This window comes from Vicugna pacos, chromosome 8 (genome assembly GCF_048564905.1).
Source record: "Vicugna pacos chromosome 8, VicPac4, whole genome shotgun sequence".
NCBI classification, from domain to species: domain Eukaryota; kingdom Metazoa; phylum Chordata; class Mammalia; order Artiodactyla; family Camelidae; genus Vicugna; species Vicugna pacos.
In genome coordinates this window covers 71,103,752-71,123,207 of record NC_132994.1, presented here as the reverse complement: position 1 = coordinate 71,123,207, position 19,456 = coordinate 71,103,752, and the positions used below count along the sequence as shown (strand labels likewise).

The following is a 19,456-nucleotide window of genomic DNA, read 5'->3' as shown; positions in this document are numbered from 1 at the left end:
CTCAGAGTTCCAGTCCCTACCCTGACAGATTCCCACAGAGGCTGAGAGATCTGCCTGGTAAGCAGCGAACCTGGGAGGTTCTGCTTGGGCACACCTTACCCCAGAGGTAATATGTATGTAACATACATATTAACCTGTGTGTGTGCCCAACATAATAAACATACGAGGAGAAACAAAACTGCCGTCAAAATGATCAACTTATGTTTATGGTGGGGAGCAACGGCATGAAGGATAGTTGATCAACAAAAACTCACTGCTGTCTGCTTGGTTAAGAGGGAGAGAATCCTTGGGCTGGGTCAAGGTCAGGTGGAGTTAACTGCAACACTTACCAAGAGCCAACAGAGCGGATTCACCTAAGAAGGTTCCTGGGAGGACCTGAGCTCTGGAGTATGGAGCAAAGTGCTTCACTGGAGATTCAGGGGCCACTTGAGAAACAGGGGACCTCATGTGGGGCAGCCGGTCTGACAGTGGCTCCCTGGGCATCGCTCCATCCCTGCATCCCCTCCCGTTGAAGTAAGAGGCAGAGCCGTGCAGAGCCCTTTGTGAGCTCACTGCTTGAAACTGAACTTCCCAAACATATTTTACTCTTGAGAGTTTCCAAATTTCTGAAGAAATCCCCCCTCAACCTCAAAGAACTTCAGAAAGGCAGAACTGTCAACAGTCTTTCGGGACATAAATAGTTAAACACAGAGATACTATAAATTATTAACACCCTTAAAATAATGTGCCATAAAACTTGTCCATTCCTAGGTTATGCAAGTTTAAGAAAAATTAAAACCTCAACTTACGGCAAATTCTCTTCTATAAAGTACTTACTAAAATACACTCTCCATTAGGTTCTTTTAGGCTATATATGAACTCAAATGGAATTTTTAAAGCTAACGCTTACAAAGTGGTAAATTTACAAATATATGCCAATCTACATTTGTTTTAAAAGAAGTATCCTATCTCTCTGTGGGGCTTTAGTAGTTGTCAAAAGACATCAACCAACATCCTCCCCTTTATCTGCTTAGAAACTTTCACATTCTCTGATTAGTACGTGAGTGATTTTTCTCGGTGCCTAGTGACTAGAACAAGGAAAACATATGCAGAGCATTTATGAATTCTGATAAAGGAATTCTGATAATCAGTCACTATCATTCAGAGTCAAAAATACATAAAATGTGCAACTGTGGTATGTCTCCAGAGAGACAGGGAAAATTTTCCATCCATATAATCAGAAACTTGGATATCTAGGCCACTGAATTGACACAAAACCCTTGAAGGAGAATTCAGCATCTCAACGGACATTTTCCCCTCTGGTACTTGAAGACAAGCAGAGGATCAAAAACCAAGAAAGTTTGGTGAGATTAACGGGGTGGTGAATTCATGCTCCTCTGAAGCACCCCTCCTGCCAACTGCTCTGTTTCTGAGGATGCTCCATCCATCCTTACAAGCAGGACAAAGTCTAAGCATTACATCAGGAGAGCAGGAGAGCAAGATCAAATGCGGAAACAAGGAGGCCTCCATCTGATAATAAACTTCACTTTCTGATTTTTTTCCTTGGGGGTGGCGACCCTTTCAACGAATCGACTCTCTCACATGCTCCAGCCCACTACCCTGTGACCACAGCTTCCATATATGAGACAGGTGCTAGGAGGGGGCAAGGTCTCAGATCGGAAAAGGGGTCCGAGCTAAGAATTCAGCAGCCAAGCAAACCATGACTCTCTCTATGGTCGGCTGAGCTAGGCAGACACAGGCCACCACGGAGGAGTAAACACACCTGTTTTTGAAATACACAGTCACGGAAAAGCGGAACTGCTAAGGGGCGGGGAGAGAGGAAGGTGAAAACACCTGAATAAATCAACATTTTACTGCAAAGTCCTCTAGCCCAGGTTTCAGAGCCCATCCAAGAAGCAGGCAAATTAAAATATTGGTCTCCTAGTGCTGATCATCTGACGTAACCATCTTATCATCTAATTGAATCCCAACTGATTACCTGTGAAATTCAAGCAGGAGCTGACTCAGCAGGGACAGATTTGGACACAAACCCACAAGTCTCTTGGGCTTATCTGTGACGAAAGGATGGAAGGATGAAAGCACCCCGGTCCTCAACTACACAATGACAAGCACTTTTTGCATTTGAGGCTCTTTCCTTTGAGAACTAGATTTGCTCCCCATAAATCCTTCCTGCAGAATCAGCTGCTTCATAAGCAATTATCCCCTAACAGCATTCACAAGGGCTCCCTGTCCACACAGATCCCAAGTCTTATAAGGAGGATCACTTATGGCTAACTGTCTAAGCCAGAGGTGAGCAGATCTTGCAGTGGTGCCCCTGCAGTGTCTCTGTCCTCATTATGGCCAACACAGGGTAGCCTGACTCACGGGGACCAAAGGAAGCATTGATTATTTCTTTCCTGACGACTCAATCAGAATTTGGCTACAAAAACTTCTTGGAAATTTTTCTGAGCTCAGCAACAGATTAATGTTTTAAAATTTCTCAAGTAGAATCAGGACTGGCTTCTTTAAAACTTTTTTTTATCAATTAATAAATACATCCAGAAAGCAAAATCCAAGAGTGGTGGAGAGAGCAGAAGATACAGTCAGAGACTTGAGTTCTCTGTCTGACTTTCCACTGACTCTGCTTGAGTCATCATTATCAATGCCAAGCTCTCAGTGCATCAATGGCTCTTACTTCTGGAGATTCCAGCATCCATGTTCATAGCCCTGAACTTTGCTAATGCTGTCATTCCATTAGCGAAACAGAAATAACTGTTGAAAAGCACTTTGCAAATTCTAGCATACAAATGTTCAGTGGTAATACGATGAGTGGAGGACCCTAACAGAAAGATAGTTTGACCTCATTACTATCAGCAAGCAGTGAGCCAAATAAGCCTGCTGGAATGCATTTTTACTCTGCATCCAAAGTACGGGCTTCTGCAGGTGGGTAAGCTATCATACCCATGCTTTACGCTCCAAGAAAAGTCAGCATGATTCTCTAGAGTTACTTAATGTATTTCCACCACTCAATGAACAAGAGGTAGAAAAACTGGTCTGCACACCAGGATTCTTCGAAAGCCTAAAGACACACATCTCCCACGTAGATTTGCTCTCCAACCAGTGCCCTGATGGCAGAGAAGTCTCAAGAAAGCTTTGGTGGCTTACCAACAAGCTGCAAAAATCCAAATGAAGAAGCCAAATATTATACAACTGAGATCAACCCAACTTCTAACTAGCTTGTCCAACCGCTTGGTAATTCTCAGCTAAAACAGTCCTGTGCACCCAAACAACTGAAACAAATTTGTTTTACTTCAAATAATTTTGCATCTAAGACGGTTTTTAGTTACAAACAAAACAGTTGAGGTTTCTTTCCACCCCAACCAGTTCTGTTGATCTGATTTCAATGTTCTTACAGGAAAAAAGACTGATCATTGTGATTAAATCCGAGGCAACTAGCAGAGGAGTCTGAATCAAGATGAAGATAAAGAAATGATTTTTATCAAGCTGCTACCACCATTTCTTGCAAAACATGAATAACTCCTTTACTTGACCACAGAGGGGAGGCGGGTACCCCTCCCACCCGCACCATATTCAGTGCTGCATCCACAGCCCCGAGCACAACTGAGGCACAGGGTGGGGCTGGCGAATACCTGTGGGTTGGTGAGTGAATATTCCCACCCCTGCAGGGAGCACCGTGAGGACAGAAGGGATAAGGCAGGACCGACATCAGTGGAGCCATGGTGGCGATGAGGTCTGGTGGCGTCTTGCCCTCTAAGCGGGTGGGAGCGGGGGTCCATGCACCCTGAAACCAGTACTCTAAGTGAAATAAGCCAGTCAAAGAAAGATGGAACTGTATGATTCCACGTATATGAGGGACGTAAAGTAGTCATATTCATAGAGACAGAAAGTAGAACGGGTGCTGCCAGGGGCCTGGAGGGAGGAACAGGGAGCTGTCTAACAGGTACAGAGCCTCAGTGCTGCAAGATGAAGAAGTTCTGGAGTGGGGAGGGTATAGCTCAAGTGGTAGAGCGCATGCTCTACCGTGAGGCCCCAGGTTCAATCCCCAGTACCTCCTCCAAGTAGAAATAAATGAATAAACCCAATCACCCCCTCATAAAGAAACAAGCACAACAATATGAATGCATTACCAAGCCAGGTTCGTTTGCCCCACGCACAGCAAGCCGAAACGCTGAGACGCCCAGGTTTGCAGCAACAACAGGGAGTGGGTCTCAGACCCACTTCCCGAAGCAAGGGGCTCAGGGTATTTATGGGATGAAGAATAAAGAAGAAGGGCGGTCTGAGCGAGGGGAGCTTGGGGAAAAGTGACTGGAAAAAGGTGCAGGCATCCTCGTTCTGCGCAGGCGTCGCTGGGCTACAGGCCTCTAGAGGCACGTTGGAAAACAGAGGCGCTCGGCCTGACCCGAGGGTGGAGTTTTCTGCCCTCTGATGTCAGTCACGGAGCAGACACGCATGTATGCCCAGCTGAAGGGGCAGTGGTCGCATCCAGTCTTAACCAGCTCAGCTAAAACTAGATGCAGCTGACTCCACGTTCCTGGAAAACAACTCGGGCAAGCATCTTACTGTTCAAGCCACTTGCTGTTTGAAGGACATGCGAGTCTTTTGTAAAGGACCTTGATTAGCAGGTGAAATGGATTTGACCAATGATTACCCACAGTCTCAAATGTATTTAATGCTGCTAAACTGTACACTTAACAATGGCTAAGATAGCAAATTTCATGTTATGCCTATTTTGCCACAATTAAAAATAATTGTTTTAAAAAATAAAACAAGCAAATCCAAGAGACAGGCAGCTCAAAGGAACTTTCCTTATTACATACAAATCAATGTGGAGAAACTCAGACCCAGGAGTGTATTAGAAACTGTTTTTAATTACAAGGATACGAAAAAAACAATGAATCTAGTACATAAAATCCAGATGATCAGGGTGGGGGTATGGCTCAGTGGTAGACAGCATGCTTGGCATGCACGAGGTCCTGGGTTCAGTACCTCCATTAAATAAACAAACAAACAAACAAACCTAATTAATTCCCTCCCCCCACAAAACCCCACAAAATCCACATGATCAATACAGAAATAAAAATAAAACTAGCCTCAGATGTCTCTGTCACATTAAATTGTAAAAGACAACAATATGCATTAACTGAACTTTGAGATGAAAAGTTGGGGCCCTGAGATTTTAAAACCCAGCAGAGTCATTACTCAGGAGGGGAGGCACCTGAGGGAGGTGCCTCACATAGGCAACGGCTTAGAACACATGCTACCCATGTGCTCTTCTGGGAAAAAAATCTTTGGCGAGGCACTTTAGTTGACAGAAAATGAATCAGAATAAAGAACCTGCAATTTGGGAAATCATGGTCTCAGAGGTATCTGCATTCGTGAGACAGTACGGGAGCTGAATCATCTAACGACAGTAAATCCACCCGTGACTTCTGTCTGGCACTGGAGTGCACTCTTGATCTGGTCTGTGGACATGGGTCTGTTGTTGCAGAAATTCTATGAACAAATGACTGGAAAGAACCTACAACCCTGTCTGGTACCCCGACACCCCCAGTGCCCTCAACTCTCGCCTCTATTTCAGCCCAGAGCATTTACGAAGGTGGGACTTCAGCACCACGCCCAGTGCCAGCCTGGGGAATCGGCCTCCTGGCACTGACCTTTCCTGCAGGGCAAAGCGTTTCCACTGAACTGAGTAAGGGGACAACTTCAAGTATGAACAAAAGACTTCAGGATGCGGAAAGCTTACTCATCTCAAGGTTTTAAAAGCAAGACCCACAGTGACGAATCAAGTGCTGACCACAGAAGAAATTTCAGCTCCAGCAAAAGGAATGATACTCAAACTGCTGTGAAAACATTTCTGTTAGCAAGCACAAAATACACCTTTCAAAAATAAACTTTTTCAAATAGCATCCTTGAAATTTCTTTTTCACTCTGTGTTTGGTAATATAAGGCTTCAAAGACAATTAAACTTTCACCTGCCTTGTCCACCTCCCTTGTCCCCTCCTGAGTCCACCCTGCAGAGCACTGGGGGGCTTCTCCGTGGCTTTCTTCTGGTGAAGTGTGTATGCTCGCCCCACCCCCGCCCCATTTCCCACAGCCTCCAATCCAATCTCTTCTGAGTGACTTTCAAGACCTTGTCCCCTGGGGCGAGTCTCCCCGCAGGCAGCAGAGGGCGGAGAAGGGAGATCTGGTTCTAGTCCCACTGACTACGTGGTCTTGGACTATCTAGCCTGTGTCTCTAAGCCTCAGTTCCTTCCCCTGGAAAACTGGGGTGATAGTAATAGCTGCCATGTACGATTGTTTTCAGATTTAAATAAGACACTTATGTAAAGAAATGCTAAGCACAGCCTCCCACGTGGCGAGTGGTCCGCATCTTCCCCACGGTGCTCCCTCTCCCTGACAATGCCGTCTCCTCTCTAACCCCGGCCAGCTTCCAGCAATGTTCCCACCACGGGTGATCTGGGAAGTCACCTCGAGTCAGCTCAGCCGTCCCTCACCTCTCCCTCACCTCTCCCTCCCCTGGGCTCCCGTGACCCTTAGCAGAAACCTAGGGGGCCTCCTGGACCCCAACACAAGCTCAAGGCCAGCGCTGGTCACAGGCCTTTCACACTGACTGCAGCAATCTCTACATCGGTTTTGATTAAAAAAAAAAAAAAGCTACCCTAGAGCTTCCTCTTTCTTGATTTTAAAACCTATTTTCTCCTCCTGTTCCCATAACAAATCTGTTTCTTAAGGAACGAGCCTCCAGCTGAGGAAGAAGAGGGAGGAAAATGGGTCAAAACCCCATCCAGGTTGCTGCTCATTTGTGACAAACACCCAAAAGTTTCTTTCTTTTTTTCAATTGAAGTACAGTCAGTTACAATGTGTCAATTTCTGGCATACAGCACAATGTCCCAGGCACGCATGTATATATAAAATATACATATGTATACATACACACATATATTCAAACGCCCTAAAGTTTACTAAGCCTTTTCTTTGGTTTGGCAGCCCAGAGCGGACACTGGACAGAGAGCAGGGAGCTTCAAAGAAAGGAAACAGGGAAAAAAGACTGGGGGTATGTGCTGTTACAAATTATATATGAGCTCTCCCCACATGGTTTCCTGTGTCAGTTCACTCAGAGCAACGCAATTATCTTAGGTATTTTGAAAAGCATCCTTATTTCAACATAAGGAAGCTGGGGTTTTAGAAATCACACTCTGTGTGCTGACAGGGGTGAAGTTACAACGCTCCAGGCACCGTGCCCTCCGGGGTGGAGGTATCAACAGGACTGGCTTCCTGGGAGGTGGCCTCAGCCCTGTCCTCCTGTTTTGATCTTTAGCTTATAGTTAACTAGAAGAATATAGAAGTTCTAGTTAGAAGAAGAAAAAGGCTGAAGAATTTAATACCTTATCACGCACTGTTTATCATTAGACAGCAAATACATTTGGTTGACTGAAATAGGGGATGAAGATCTCAGGGCCTTCCCTACTCTCTCCAGAGCCCAGACCTGCCTGAGCACAACAGTATTGCCTTTGTCTTTTCCTCTCAAGCAAAGAAAAGCCTGACTGGCGTTGGCTCTGGCAAACCGGGGAAACATGAGATGCCCAGAGGTAACCTTGATACACGTGGGTGGGGCTTGGCCTGTTTCATGATGGGAGGCCTCCCTATCAGGAGCAAGGAAATCTGCTTGAACGACTCGCCTTTGAATGAATGACTGATTGAGATCCATGAAGCCCTGCAAAAGGCTGGGAAATTTAAGGAGATTAACATCAGGGTGCCGATAAACACAGTTCTCCTGATTTAGGGGGAGAGAAAACCCAGCGGCTAGGCACACACTGTGTCAGCACCCCTCACAGTCTCTGTCCCCTGGGGCACTCTGCATCTGTAGCAACATGTAGAAGCTGTTTTCAGATTGCAGGGTCTCTGATTACTCTCCTGGACTTGCAGCAGGCAAAAGTCTCTCCCTTCCCACAAGTAACGTGATGTCCTTGTACACGCGCTTCCCCGACAAACAGAAACACCCCCCGTGTTTTCAGGCAGTCAGTGACCAGCCCAAACACTGTGAGATCAAGCCAAATATGTTCTTTATCATTTTCAAAATGGGTAGTTAAAAAATACCAATGCCATGTTCAAAAACTTTTTCACACCTCACACCACCAAAAGATTAGAATAAATGTAGACTGAGTCGATCACTAATAGAAAGCACACCCATTTCCTTGGGAGAAAATATTTGCAAATGATGCAACTGACAAGGGACTAATTTTCAAAATATACTAATAGCTCATACAGCTTAGTATCAAAAAACCAAACAACCCAATCCAAAAATGGGCAAAAGAACTAAATAGACATCTCTCCAGACGGCCAACAGGCACATGAAAAGATGTTCAACATCGCTAATTATTAGAGAAATGCAAATCAAACTACAATGAGGCTTCACCTCACACCAGTCAGAATGGCCATCATCAAAAAGTTTACAAATAATAAATGCTGGAGAAGGTGTGGAGAAAAAGGAACCCTTCTACACTGTTAGTGGGAATGTAAATTGGTGTAGCCATTATGAAGGACAGTAAAGAGGTTCTTTAAAAAACTAAAAATAGACTTACCATATGATCCAGCAATCCCACTCCTAGGCACTTAGCCAGAGAAAACTATAATTCAAAAAGATACATGCACCCCAATGTTTACAGCAGCACTGTTTACAATAGTCAAGACATGGAAACAACTTAAATGTCCATCAACAGATGACTGGAGAAAGAAGATGTGGCACATATACACAATGGAATACTACTCAGCCATAAAAAAGAATGAAACAATGTTATTTGCAGCAACATGGATGGACCTGGAGATCGTCATTCTAAATAAGCCAGAAAGAGAAAGAAAAACACCATATGATATCACTTTTATGTGGAATCTAAAAAAAGACACAAATGAACTTATTTACAAAACAGAAACAGACTCACAGACATAAAGAACAAACTTACGGTTACCAGAGGGTAAAGAGGGTGGGAAGGGATAAGTTGGGAGTTCGAGATTTGCAGATACTAACTAGTACATATAAAATAGATAAACAAGTTTCTACTGTATAGCACAAGGAACTATATTCAATATCTGTGAGTAACCCATAATGAAAAAGAATATGAAAATGAATATATGTATGACTGAAGCATTATGCTGTACACCAGCAACTGACACAACATTGTAAACTGACTATACTTCAATTAAAAAAAGAGTGCAAATTAAAAAAAAAAAAAGCACATCCATTTCTTTATTAGAGCGTCCAATACAGGTCAGCTTGCCTCCTTCAAAACAGCCTTATTTTATGAAGCTTTATAAAAAGCTGCACAGGATCACTCTGATACTCCCTATGTTACAATTCATTCCACTTTTCCTGAAAGAAATAAATTAAGCTCTAAGAAAATAAGACACCTAGTTAAGAAATTGAAATGAATTTTAACTCCTAGGTTAGCTGATCCTTAGCCATTACAAACTTCTGTAAATTAAAAAAAACATTTTTTCATACAACCAAATGTATTTTGAATTACAATAACTTCCACATCTAGAAAGGCAGCTCCATATTTAGCTCTGGGTAAAACTGTAGCGAGAGAGTTTGAGGGGGACAGCTGTCGTTCTCAACGGTTTGTCCCCACATCTCCACGCCCCCATCCTCACCTGTCCTCGAAGCACACGGTGCACTTCCAGGCGCGGGTCCTCCTCAGGAACACTCGGCACTCGGAGCACACGCGGTGGCTGCAGCCCTGGCACACAGCCCCCCGGTTCAGCAGGAGCCCCAGGACCCGCTGGCATCGGGCACAGGACTCCTCTTTGTACTCCTGGCTGGCGCCCTTCGAGCCTTTCCACCTGAGATGCTGCAGGTGCGTCTTCAGTTTCCTGTGGCCCCGGGAGTTAAATAATAAGGTACGACTGAGAGGGAGGACAGACACCAGACAAACTCCCATGTGGCAAGGGCCCCAACAGCACCATGTGTGGCAAGAGAGAAAGACTTTGCCATCCAACATCCCCAGGTTCCAACACGGCCGTGTGGACCAGGATCTCACACGACCTCTTGAAGTCGAGGCTCAGAGGTCCTCTCGGCTGTGAAAGCCTTACCTCCCAGTGTTGCTGTAAGGATTAAATGGCAAAGCATAAGCACTACGCCTGGCACAGGAGTTAGCTGCTGTTCATCCCTTCATGCCCAAAGGGCATTACAATGGTAAGCAAGAACAGGAAAAGAGGACAAACACAGATAAGGGCATCAATTCTAATATGCAAGGCAGGGAAAGACCTGTAAATACACAGTACACACTCCTGCTGTTGTCGTAAGTTACCCACTAAAGTTATTTAAGTGATGCTATGCTTGCTACTGTTTTTTAAGGGTAGTCACTTTCAGTCCCCATTTCCCCAGGACAACAGCCCTAGTGCAGAGGGACATACATTGGACCCCAAAAGGTATCATTAACAAAATACTGTCTCGTGAAATGTCTCTGTTACTCACTTTTAGAAGAGAGAAGTTAATCCCAAGAAACACACTTACATCCAACTTTCAGGATTTGCCCTAGAATCAGTACCCTTTGGAGCAAAACCTTTTACCACAGTAACCATGTTTCTTTGTTAATAATGAAAATGGTGTTTTTAAGTCACTGAAAGATTGTTACTCATCAAAGAAAATTCCATTTGGTTCAGTGTATTATATTTTTTTTAGTGGATTAAAATTCTAAGTACACTTAGAGAGCTTTGGGATAACTGGGGAGGATAGATTGTACCTTCTGGTTAACCAGAAATTTTCTCTCAGTCCTCAAACATTTAGTTGTCCAAAGTTTCCTTTTACATGTTTACTTTTCCTGGCAGACTCTGAGAGAGTTCTGCCGTTAAAAACAAAAGCAAACCCAAAAGCCTACTCTGTTTACTTATTTTCTAGCCCGCCCATCCTCCACAAACACAATAAACAAAACCATCACCATATTAAAGACAAATCTTGACAGCTAACAACAGATACCGTTTTGATGGTCCAGCCCAGCTTTACTAAGGGTTAACCAATGTCAAACAGCGGGTGCAGCTTAGAGGCAGAGAGGAAAGATCTCTGTTGACACATCGGTCAGGGAGCAGGCTGGGCAGGTTCAGACTTTATCCCCTCCTTCCCTCAAAGCCGGCTGGGAACCAAAAGTGAGCGAAGAAAAAGACAGGAAGGGACTCCACCAGATTTGCTGTTTTTAAGGTGCTTTCTTTGAGCCTTCAGTTACCACCAAAAATAATTTAGGAAAATCCTCAGCCAGAGGGCTTTCCCTGGAAGGCGGTATGAGAAGTCTGAAAGCGTCCCTTTAATTATTCCTGCAAAGTAGGCAATTGGACAGGCACGCAGGCAGGCAGCAACCTTATCACCAAAAGGCATTGTTTTTAAGGAAAAACAAAGGCAGGATTTCCCCCACCATCCCCGATGCTAAGTTACACAGCAGAGCTCATCTCCCCCCACAGCCCTCCCTTCCCACACCTGTCAGCCGGGAGGCTGAGGGGGAGGCCGGCAGCGCTGTCAGCAAGGAGCAAGGTGCCGATCAGAAGCAGCTTCCGGGCAGGAACAGCCAAAGTCCCCAAGAATTCCACCCATTTGAATGGCAGCCTACCGTATCCTTTCCTCCTCGATGTTTTGAACCACCCGGTCCCGGTACAGGACCTGGAGAATCACCTCGCGCTCTGACTCCTGGAGGGAATTCAGGGTGACTTCGTGGGCCATCTCCTGTCTCTCCTCAGACCCACGCTGACGGTCACTCCATGGCCTTGTGCCCCTGCCCCGCGGGTGAGCGCCGAGAGTCCAGCAGCAGCTCCGCGTGAAGCACTCCCTCTCTTATTTCACTGGCAACTGTGTTGCTTGTGGTTTTTTTTTTTTTTCTTTTAGACTGTCACCCTCCTGGGGAGAAGAAAGTCCCCAAGAAGCTGTCCCTCGGCTGAAACTGTCGCTCTCAGAGCCTCCCACCACTTGAGGAGCCCTTTCACTGGGTCCTGCCGCACCCTCTGACATCCGTCTAAGTCAAAAGCATATCTTTCTTCCTGAGGTTTTGCCAGAGATTGTTACAAATTATGCAGGGCTCCAAGCAGATAATTTCTGCAAAGCAAAAATAATCCCCAATCTGAGGCGATTTTACAAACAGCAGTCAGAAGAGTATCAATGACTTCCAGAAGCTAAACTTCTCCTTCAGAGGTTTTCAGGTCAGCAGTGACGATCATGAAAAGCCCAGCCAGGTCAATACCTGTGGAAAAGACAACAAGCGTGGCAGCATTCCCCTGGCTTGTGCATCTCCGCAGTGTTTGTTCAGAAAAGACAAAATGTTCTACACGGACAGGTCTTTGCATTTTCTGCCATAATGATAACATCGGATTTTAAATTTTATTAAATTGGCTTTCTGATGTTTCTAAAAGCATCAAGCTCCCACACGTGAATTTTTCTAATACAAATTCTGTACCTTGAGTGACCAGATGTATAAAGGTCCAGGATTAGTGTACATCATCTTCATTGAAAATACATTAGAAGAATGATGTTCTCAACTGCTGTTATTTTTACCATTAACTTCAAAACTCAAAAAAAAAATTTTTAATTAATTCGGGATGTATAAAAGGATGTCACCACAACTTCAATCTACCAACTATTTATGGTGTTTAATGGTTTTCAGCAAGCGCCTCCTGCATGGGGGTCTTGCTTCTGTTTAAGGCTCACTGGCCGGTTCTGCATACTTGCCTCCTACTTTTTTTTCCATCAGTGACATTGGACACACATCACCTCCAATCTGCTCTTCCCCGCAACCAAGAAGACAGCACTGAATTAATAAAACACTGGATAGATGCGTATCAATGAAAAGCAGAAAATGTAGATCTAATCGATATGCTTTCCTATAGTGACATTTTGTCATCAAATCTACATGAATCCTTTAGTAATAATACCTCATTTCAATGCTTCAGAAGCTAAACTCCCTTTGTTCAGCATCAACAGAAACCCATATTATATTAATTTATGATCCATCGAATGAGAGGTTAATAGAGCCCTAAGGGATCATTTTCTTTAAGCAGAGATTCTTAACCTTTTTCCCTTAATCTTTGGTCACCTGCTAAGCCTGTATATTTAAACGTGTAAAATAAAATACATTAGCTATAAAGAAAACTGATTATACTGAAATTTTAAAAAATTATAATATGGTAATATACGCGTTCATGGACGCATAAGATCCAGCAGGAATCTAACAACTACCGTAATTTCAGAGGAGCAATGATTGTAAACAATAGTTTGAGGTACCTGCAACATACAATGTGACATGAAAACATCTGCGATTTTGGTTGGTATCAGCCACAAATCCTGCTAGTTCTACTGTGGTTTGATGCTTATATTCCAAATGGAAGGAAATGCTTCCACCAGAAATTGACACATTGTAACTGACTATACTTCAATAAAATAAATAAGCAAATAAATAAATAAAAAGAAAAAAAAGACTGGAAGGAAATGCTAAATTTTAGCTACAGGTTAATGAAAATAAAGATGTAAATTGTTCTCATGTCCAAGTTCATGGGCCTATAGGCTAAGGACCCCTGGCTTAAGGGATTGAACCTCGTCAGTTTCTCTGTTGTGGGGTAAAGTGTAAATACAAGGCTCACTCAAATTGCCAAGGTTGCCCAAGAGTAGGGAAGCCCAGGGCTGGTCTCTGATCTTCAGGAAAGCAATCCCAAGCGTCTGCTCCCAAAAGGCTTCCTGTGTAGACAGTGGGAAAATGACAGTGACAAGGACTTGGGGCTCCAGCCCCGTCAGGAACAAAGGCTCATCCCTCCTCGGGCCCCGGATTCCAGAGGAACAGACAGAACATGCAGACTGTAGTTCCCCGAGGCTCTGAGCCTCTGGGAAAGAGGAAAGTGAAACGAAACGGGGTGTACCCAAGTGCCAAGTGGTAACGTGCAAACTGCCACCACGTCAACAACTGCATGAGTCTATTTCTTCTAAACATGCCCCTTGGTTCTTCTTGGTTTTTTCTTATTTCTAATCTATTAACTATACTTGCTGGGCCAAGAACTATCCTGTTTGTATCTTAAGTATTTGAGGGGGGGTAATTAGGTTTATTTATTTATTTTTTAATGGAGGTACTGGGGATTAACCCCAGGACCTCGTGCATGCTTAGCACTGAGCTATACCCTCTCCCTGCATCTTAAGTATTTTAAATGAAAAGTTTTGCACTTGGCTCAGAACATGCGATCTGTGCACTGAGCCTTCTCTCCACATGGCCTTTGGGCTCTGCTGTCCAGCCCAGGTCTTCCGCTCCACAGTGAGGCAGGACCAGTGCGGCACTGGGCTGGAAATGACGCCTCACTGGGGGACCCCTGGGGTACTCAGTGTTCACTCCTTCAGGTGTCTAGGCCTTACCTATTCCAGAAATACAAGATTCAGTTATTTAAAAACACTGCTATCCTCTACCAAACCCATGCCTGTGGCCTCAGCAAGCCCTTTGCAGGGATGAGTGGGAGCTCTTCCTCCCCCTAGTGGCCATCCACTGCTAGTCCTAGAAAAGTGAAAATCAGTTCCTTTCTGGGATTCATGCATCCTCCATTCATTCAGTAAATATTGACTAAGCACCCAAACGTGCCAGGCATTGTTCAGATGCTTAGGATACCTGACTTAGTGACTGGTAGTTTATACCCTATCCTACTTGTAACAGAAATATGACGTAGCTTACAATAAAAACAGACAAAGGACAATTAAAGTCAGAGAAACAGCAGCAGCCAGAGTGAAAGGGGCAGACAATTTCTACAAGGAACCTGCAGTGAAACAGTCACTATACTTGGGCATCAGATGTATCTCTGACCTTCCTAGTAACCAAGGCAAAACGAAACAGCACAAAACAAAACCAAAAATCATGGTGGGGTGTCTAGTCCCAGTGAACCGAAAACAAGGGCATTCAGGGTGTAAAGGGCGTGGACTGAAAAGGTAGTCAATCATCTGAGCAGTGGTTTGGCAGAACATGCAAAACTGTGCTTCATGTAGCATCATTATATTGACTCCCTTTAACTAAGGATACAGCACCAGACTGTAACTCATCGAAAGCATTTCAAATAGAGACCAAAACATGGTGCTTTCTGGTATTCCAAGGTGATACAGGGATAAAGCTCAGAAAACTAGAAGTCCATCCCTCTGTGCTTTTATTCTTGACTTTGAGAGATTTTCACTCTGGTTTCTACAAACCTTCAGTTACTCGAGCATTTCGTTGATCACTACTAAGAGTAAATCCTTCGATTGTTTGGATTGAAATGTACCTTTTTCTGTAACTTGGAGGATCTGTGTTCAGATGCTCTCTAAACAAGGGTGACTTTTCAAATTGATGCAATCAGCACTGCAGCGAGCATCACCCAGGATGGTTCGCGGTGAGATTTAACAAACACCTGGGGGGATGTTTTCTCTTTGGTTTCCTGTGTCCTGGTAACCCATCTGGCTTGGTGGCTTAGACATTCCACATGTTTGAGCCACATATGCTTCATCATATTGGGACTGGTTCAGTATTTTCAAGGTGGGGGGTCAGCACCATACTTCCCTCTAGAAATTTGTGGGGTGTTTTCAGCTGTCACAGTGACAAAGAATTATCTTGCATTCCCCTACAAATGTTATGTTACCCTATGTTACCAGATAATTCAACAAGGGGAAAATTATAATTATCTGATAATAGAATTTAACTCATATAAGCATAAAGTATGTTTTTCAGGGTTTTAATATACTCTGACTTTTCTAGAATGCAACTATTGTACAATCTGAAGGAAGTTTTTGTTTAGAACTTTAAGAAAAGCTGTTTATAATTTCAGGAATTTGCATGACTGAGGGCACCATTTCTTACAGTATTTGAATCACTAAGGTCATATACTGAAAAAGTCTGCATTTGTCCACGTCCAGTAATTTCTCAGGTCACTTACAAATCAAACGACGTGTATTATTCTCTGGTTCATTTTTCAGCACACTATTGGGTTTTAAGAGAATGGAGTGGGGGAAACAGAGGATTGGCTGTTGTTTTTGTTGTTTCAAGTTGTACGGAGATTCGGGTTTAACTGCGGGTTTGTTTGCTTATGCAGTTCCAGGTCTGATTTCCAGGTTATAATTGAGAGCTCAGAGTTTCTCTTTCAGTAACAATTATTTAATTTATTTCAACTGGATCTTGAACAGAATCTGGAGCTCTTTCTTCACTTTATCTCTGTTAGGCTGGCATTTGAATTCTTGTAAGTTTTATATCAACAGCCAATTTGGAGATTCTGCTCTGAAATCCATCTTTCAAATCACTCAAAAATGATTCAGTAAAATTATTCTCAGCCTATAATCTATTTATCCAAGACAAGGTGCCCCCAGACCATGGCAATGATTTGCTATTTTTTAATTTAACTAATTAATTTAGTAAACATCTTCCTAGTCGATAGAGGCTTCTAGGGCGCCAGGTGAAGTTCATCAGCAAGCAGCACGACCCACGGTAAATACCAAGAGAGTCAGACAGAATGCCATTCAGTTGGTGGACTAGCAACCCAAGGTGCCCCTTTACAGATTCCATTTCTGGTCACCTACACTCACAAGAAACTAGAAGCCACACTGGATTATTTTTCAAATTCTTCAAAACACGGATAGAACAAATACACTTCTCTCCTGGAGGCTTTGGATTTCTGTAATGTTTTTGCGTCAAAAGTGGAGGTTGTAAGAGAATTACATGACACCTGTTAAAACCAGCTTGCGCGTGCCTTGCACTACGCTATGTACTACTGTCTGGGATGACACAGTGAGTGTGATCACGGCATCTGCCACACTCACAAAGTGGGTAGCAGGGGCAGCTGATGGGGTCCAGTGCTGGCGGTACCCATTGGCTTGCATGCAGATGGCTGCGGGCAACCGACGGAACAGAGGGGATAGCACTGAAAGGGTGGTGAGTGAGAGAGAGACTGTGACAGAAGACAGGAAAGTCTTCAAGGCAAAGGTGACACCGGCTGAGACTGGAAGAAGAGTCGCTGGTCTGAGGAATGGGAGTGAGAGGACATCTTGGGTGAAGGACAGTACATTTAACCCCACGGAGCGGGGAATATGTCATTCCTCCCCTAGTAAAGCAGCCCAGGTTCGCCACTGCCTGCAAATTCTAAAGTACAGACTGGTCCCTGATCTGACTGTCCATCCTTAACTCCCACAAAACGCTCCAATGCACTCGTATTGAACACATTCTAGACTATTCCCTGAGCACATCACACACTTTTCTTTTTCCATGCATTTGCCCCTGCTCTCCCTCCCCCCAGCCCCAACTGAATTAACTCGAAGGCAGTGAGGGGAACAGTCCAGAAAGCAGAGTTTGGAGCCTGACTGGGTGATTAGCTCTGCTCTGCCCCTGACTAACTACAGAGACGCTGGGCAAGTCACAGAAGCCCCCAGGATTTAATTTCCTTCTTTATAAAGTAGACAGGATTACAGCACCCACTTCTTAGAGCCGTCGTGAGGATTGAATGTGTTGATACGTGTGAAGTTCTCAGATCACAGTGGCGAGCATATGATACTCCAGGGATAAATGTTACCTGTAATTGATGGTAGTAGTCATAGTATCATTATTATTGTTGTTAATCTTTCAAGGTCCAGATTAATTGCTACCTGATTCAGGACCTTTCTCCTTACTTACGATCAAAGTGAATTGCTCCTTCATTATAACCCCTGTGTCCTTTGTACATTTCTCTATCATGACTCCGACTTCTTTCCAGCTGGTATTCAAGTGTCCTTTCTAGTGGTGACATTGGATCTTAGTGTTTCCTCATCACCCAGCAAACAGATCCTTAATGTCTGGCTGGAATTGAGAAACCTGAATATTGCGACATGCGGGTTTACTTGCCACAGCAGGAAGTATGAATTCAATCAGAGTTAGAAGTGAGGTTAGTCAGGTGAGCAAGCCCTCGCTCCAGAAAGCTCCAGCCTTCAGAAATCTGGAAAGCATAGAGAAATCTGAGTCGTTTCAGAATTCGAGGAGCACACTCAAAAGTATTTTGTCTTAATGATCTCATGCAGAAATTCACAATTTCATAGCTTGAATAATGAAATCTAGGTTCATTTTTCTGTGATGACACTTAGTCACTCTCTCATACAACCAACAAACTCTTAAATTATCTTTAGTTTGTCCCAAGCACTGGACTCAGGCTCTGTCCTCACCCACATGGAACTACCCTACCTCTCTTCGATTGCATTTTTGTAATTTTGTACCAGTGACTGCCTTTGTTTAACCACATCCCACCTACCCGTCTAATTTCATTTAACAATTAAAAAAAAATAAAAACTACACCATAGCATCACTCAGAAGGAAAAAGTCTCCCACTTAGAGAAGCATTCCACAGCGAAGGGTTCCATCTCAGTATTGGTCTGGGTGTTGGACAATATGGGATCAAACCCCAACTGCAGAATCATCTGGGTCCAGCCCTAGAGCAACAGCTGGATCAAAGCCAGCAGCACTCAGAACTAGTCCCCTCTGCTCTCTGCCTTCCCCTTCAGGAAGGCCCCAAAGCAGGACTCCAAGCCACCTCTCTGGGACCAGCAGGGACGCAGGCAGCAGGGGTGGCGGTCCCGTCCTAAACCCAGCACAGAGCTTCAATCCATGTATTTCCATTTTGTCTGGATCCAGCCATGCTGTGTGCCAGTGGAACTCTGCATCCAGACAAACACAGTTTGGTTGTGGTGGTTAGAGCATTGACTCATGGTACCAATTTCATTGGCCTTCTGTGTGCCAAGTATGTGCCAGGTATTGAGGATATAAAATAAATAGGAGCCAATCTCTGCATTCAAGAAGTTCACATTCTAGCCAGAAAATGGACATGCGAACAAATAAATTACAACACGGTAGGATGAGTTTAAAAACACAAGCATCTACAGAGGAGAATGATTCACTCCATACGGAGAAAGCAGGGGGCAGGGGAGAAATATGTGGGACCACTCTGCCAGGGGAATGAAAATATTCAATCTTGTGCTGGAATTTCAAAACAACACTTGCTTGCTCTCCTAGCCTAACTGCAAAGATTGACTGTGGCTTTCTAGATCTGACCAGGAAGAAAAAAGTCCAAGAAACATGAAACGGAGGGCGAGAAAAGGACAGGAAAGGAGACGCTCTTTATCTGCAGGCGGAGTCCTCTCCTCCTTTCATCTAATTATCTCTCATCTCAGCAGCTGGTCATCAGATCAAAGGACTAACTGCTTCACCACCTGTCTGTGATGAGAGGCAATGCGGCAGATCGCAGGATGTGCGTGTGTGTGGACAGGACTGTCGCCGCCGCCCAGACTTTCGAGGCAGATGACGGAGCGTGCTGGAGGCTGAAAGCCACAGCCTAGCAACGCTCACAGCCCAGGTCGCTTCAGAGCATCCCCCGCTGCTGTGCTGTTTTACCACAGCCATTTCCTTGAGAAACTGCAGGTTTTTTCAGGGTGCAGCCAAAATGCTTTCTGCCTAGAACACAGGGGAAAAGCTGAGTG

General features: G+C 44.3%; 1 protein-coding gene across 5 annotated transcripts in view; it reads right to left on the bottom strand.

Moving 5' to 3' along the window:
- The window catches only part of SYTL3 (synaptotagmin like 3), a 79,107-nt gene that overhangs the window by 51,176 nt on the left and 8,475 nt on the right, over nucleotides 1-19,456 (bottom strand). For 4 of the 5 annotated variants that reach the window (XM_072966108.1, XM_031679915.2, XM_015246593.3 and 1 more), the window contains exons 2-3: nucleotides 11,595-12,218; nucleotides 9,649-9,867 (exon numbers count right to left, since the gene is read on the bottom strand). In XM_072966108.1, coding sequence (XP_072822209.1) covers nucleotides 9,649-9,867; nucleotides 11,595-11,704 — 329 coding nt within the window. In that variant the 5' untranslated portion in view covers nucleotides 11,705-12,218. Of the gene's footprint in view, nucleotides 1-9,648; nucleotides 9,868-11,594; nucleotides 12,219-13,611; nucleotides 13,706-19,456 lie in introns of all 5 variants that reach the window. The other variant, XM_072966107.1, reaches the window with a different exon arrangement.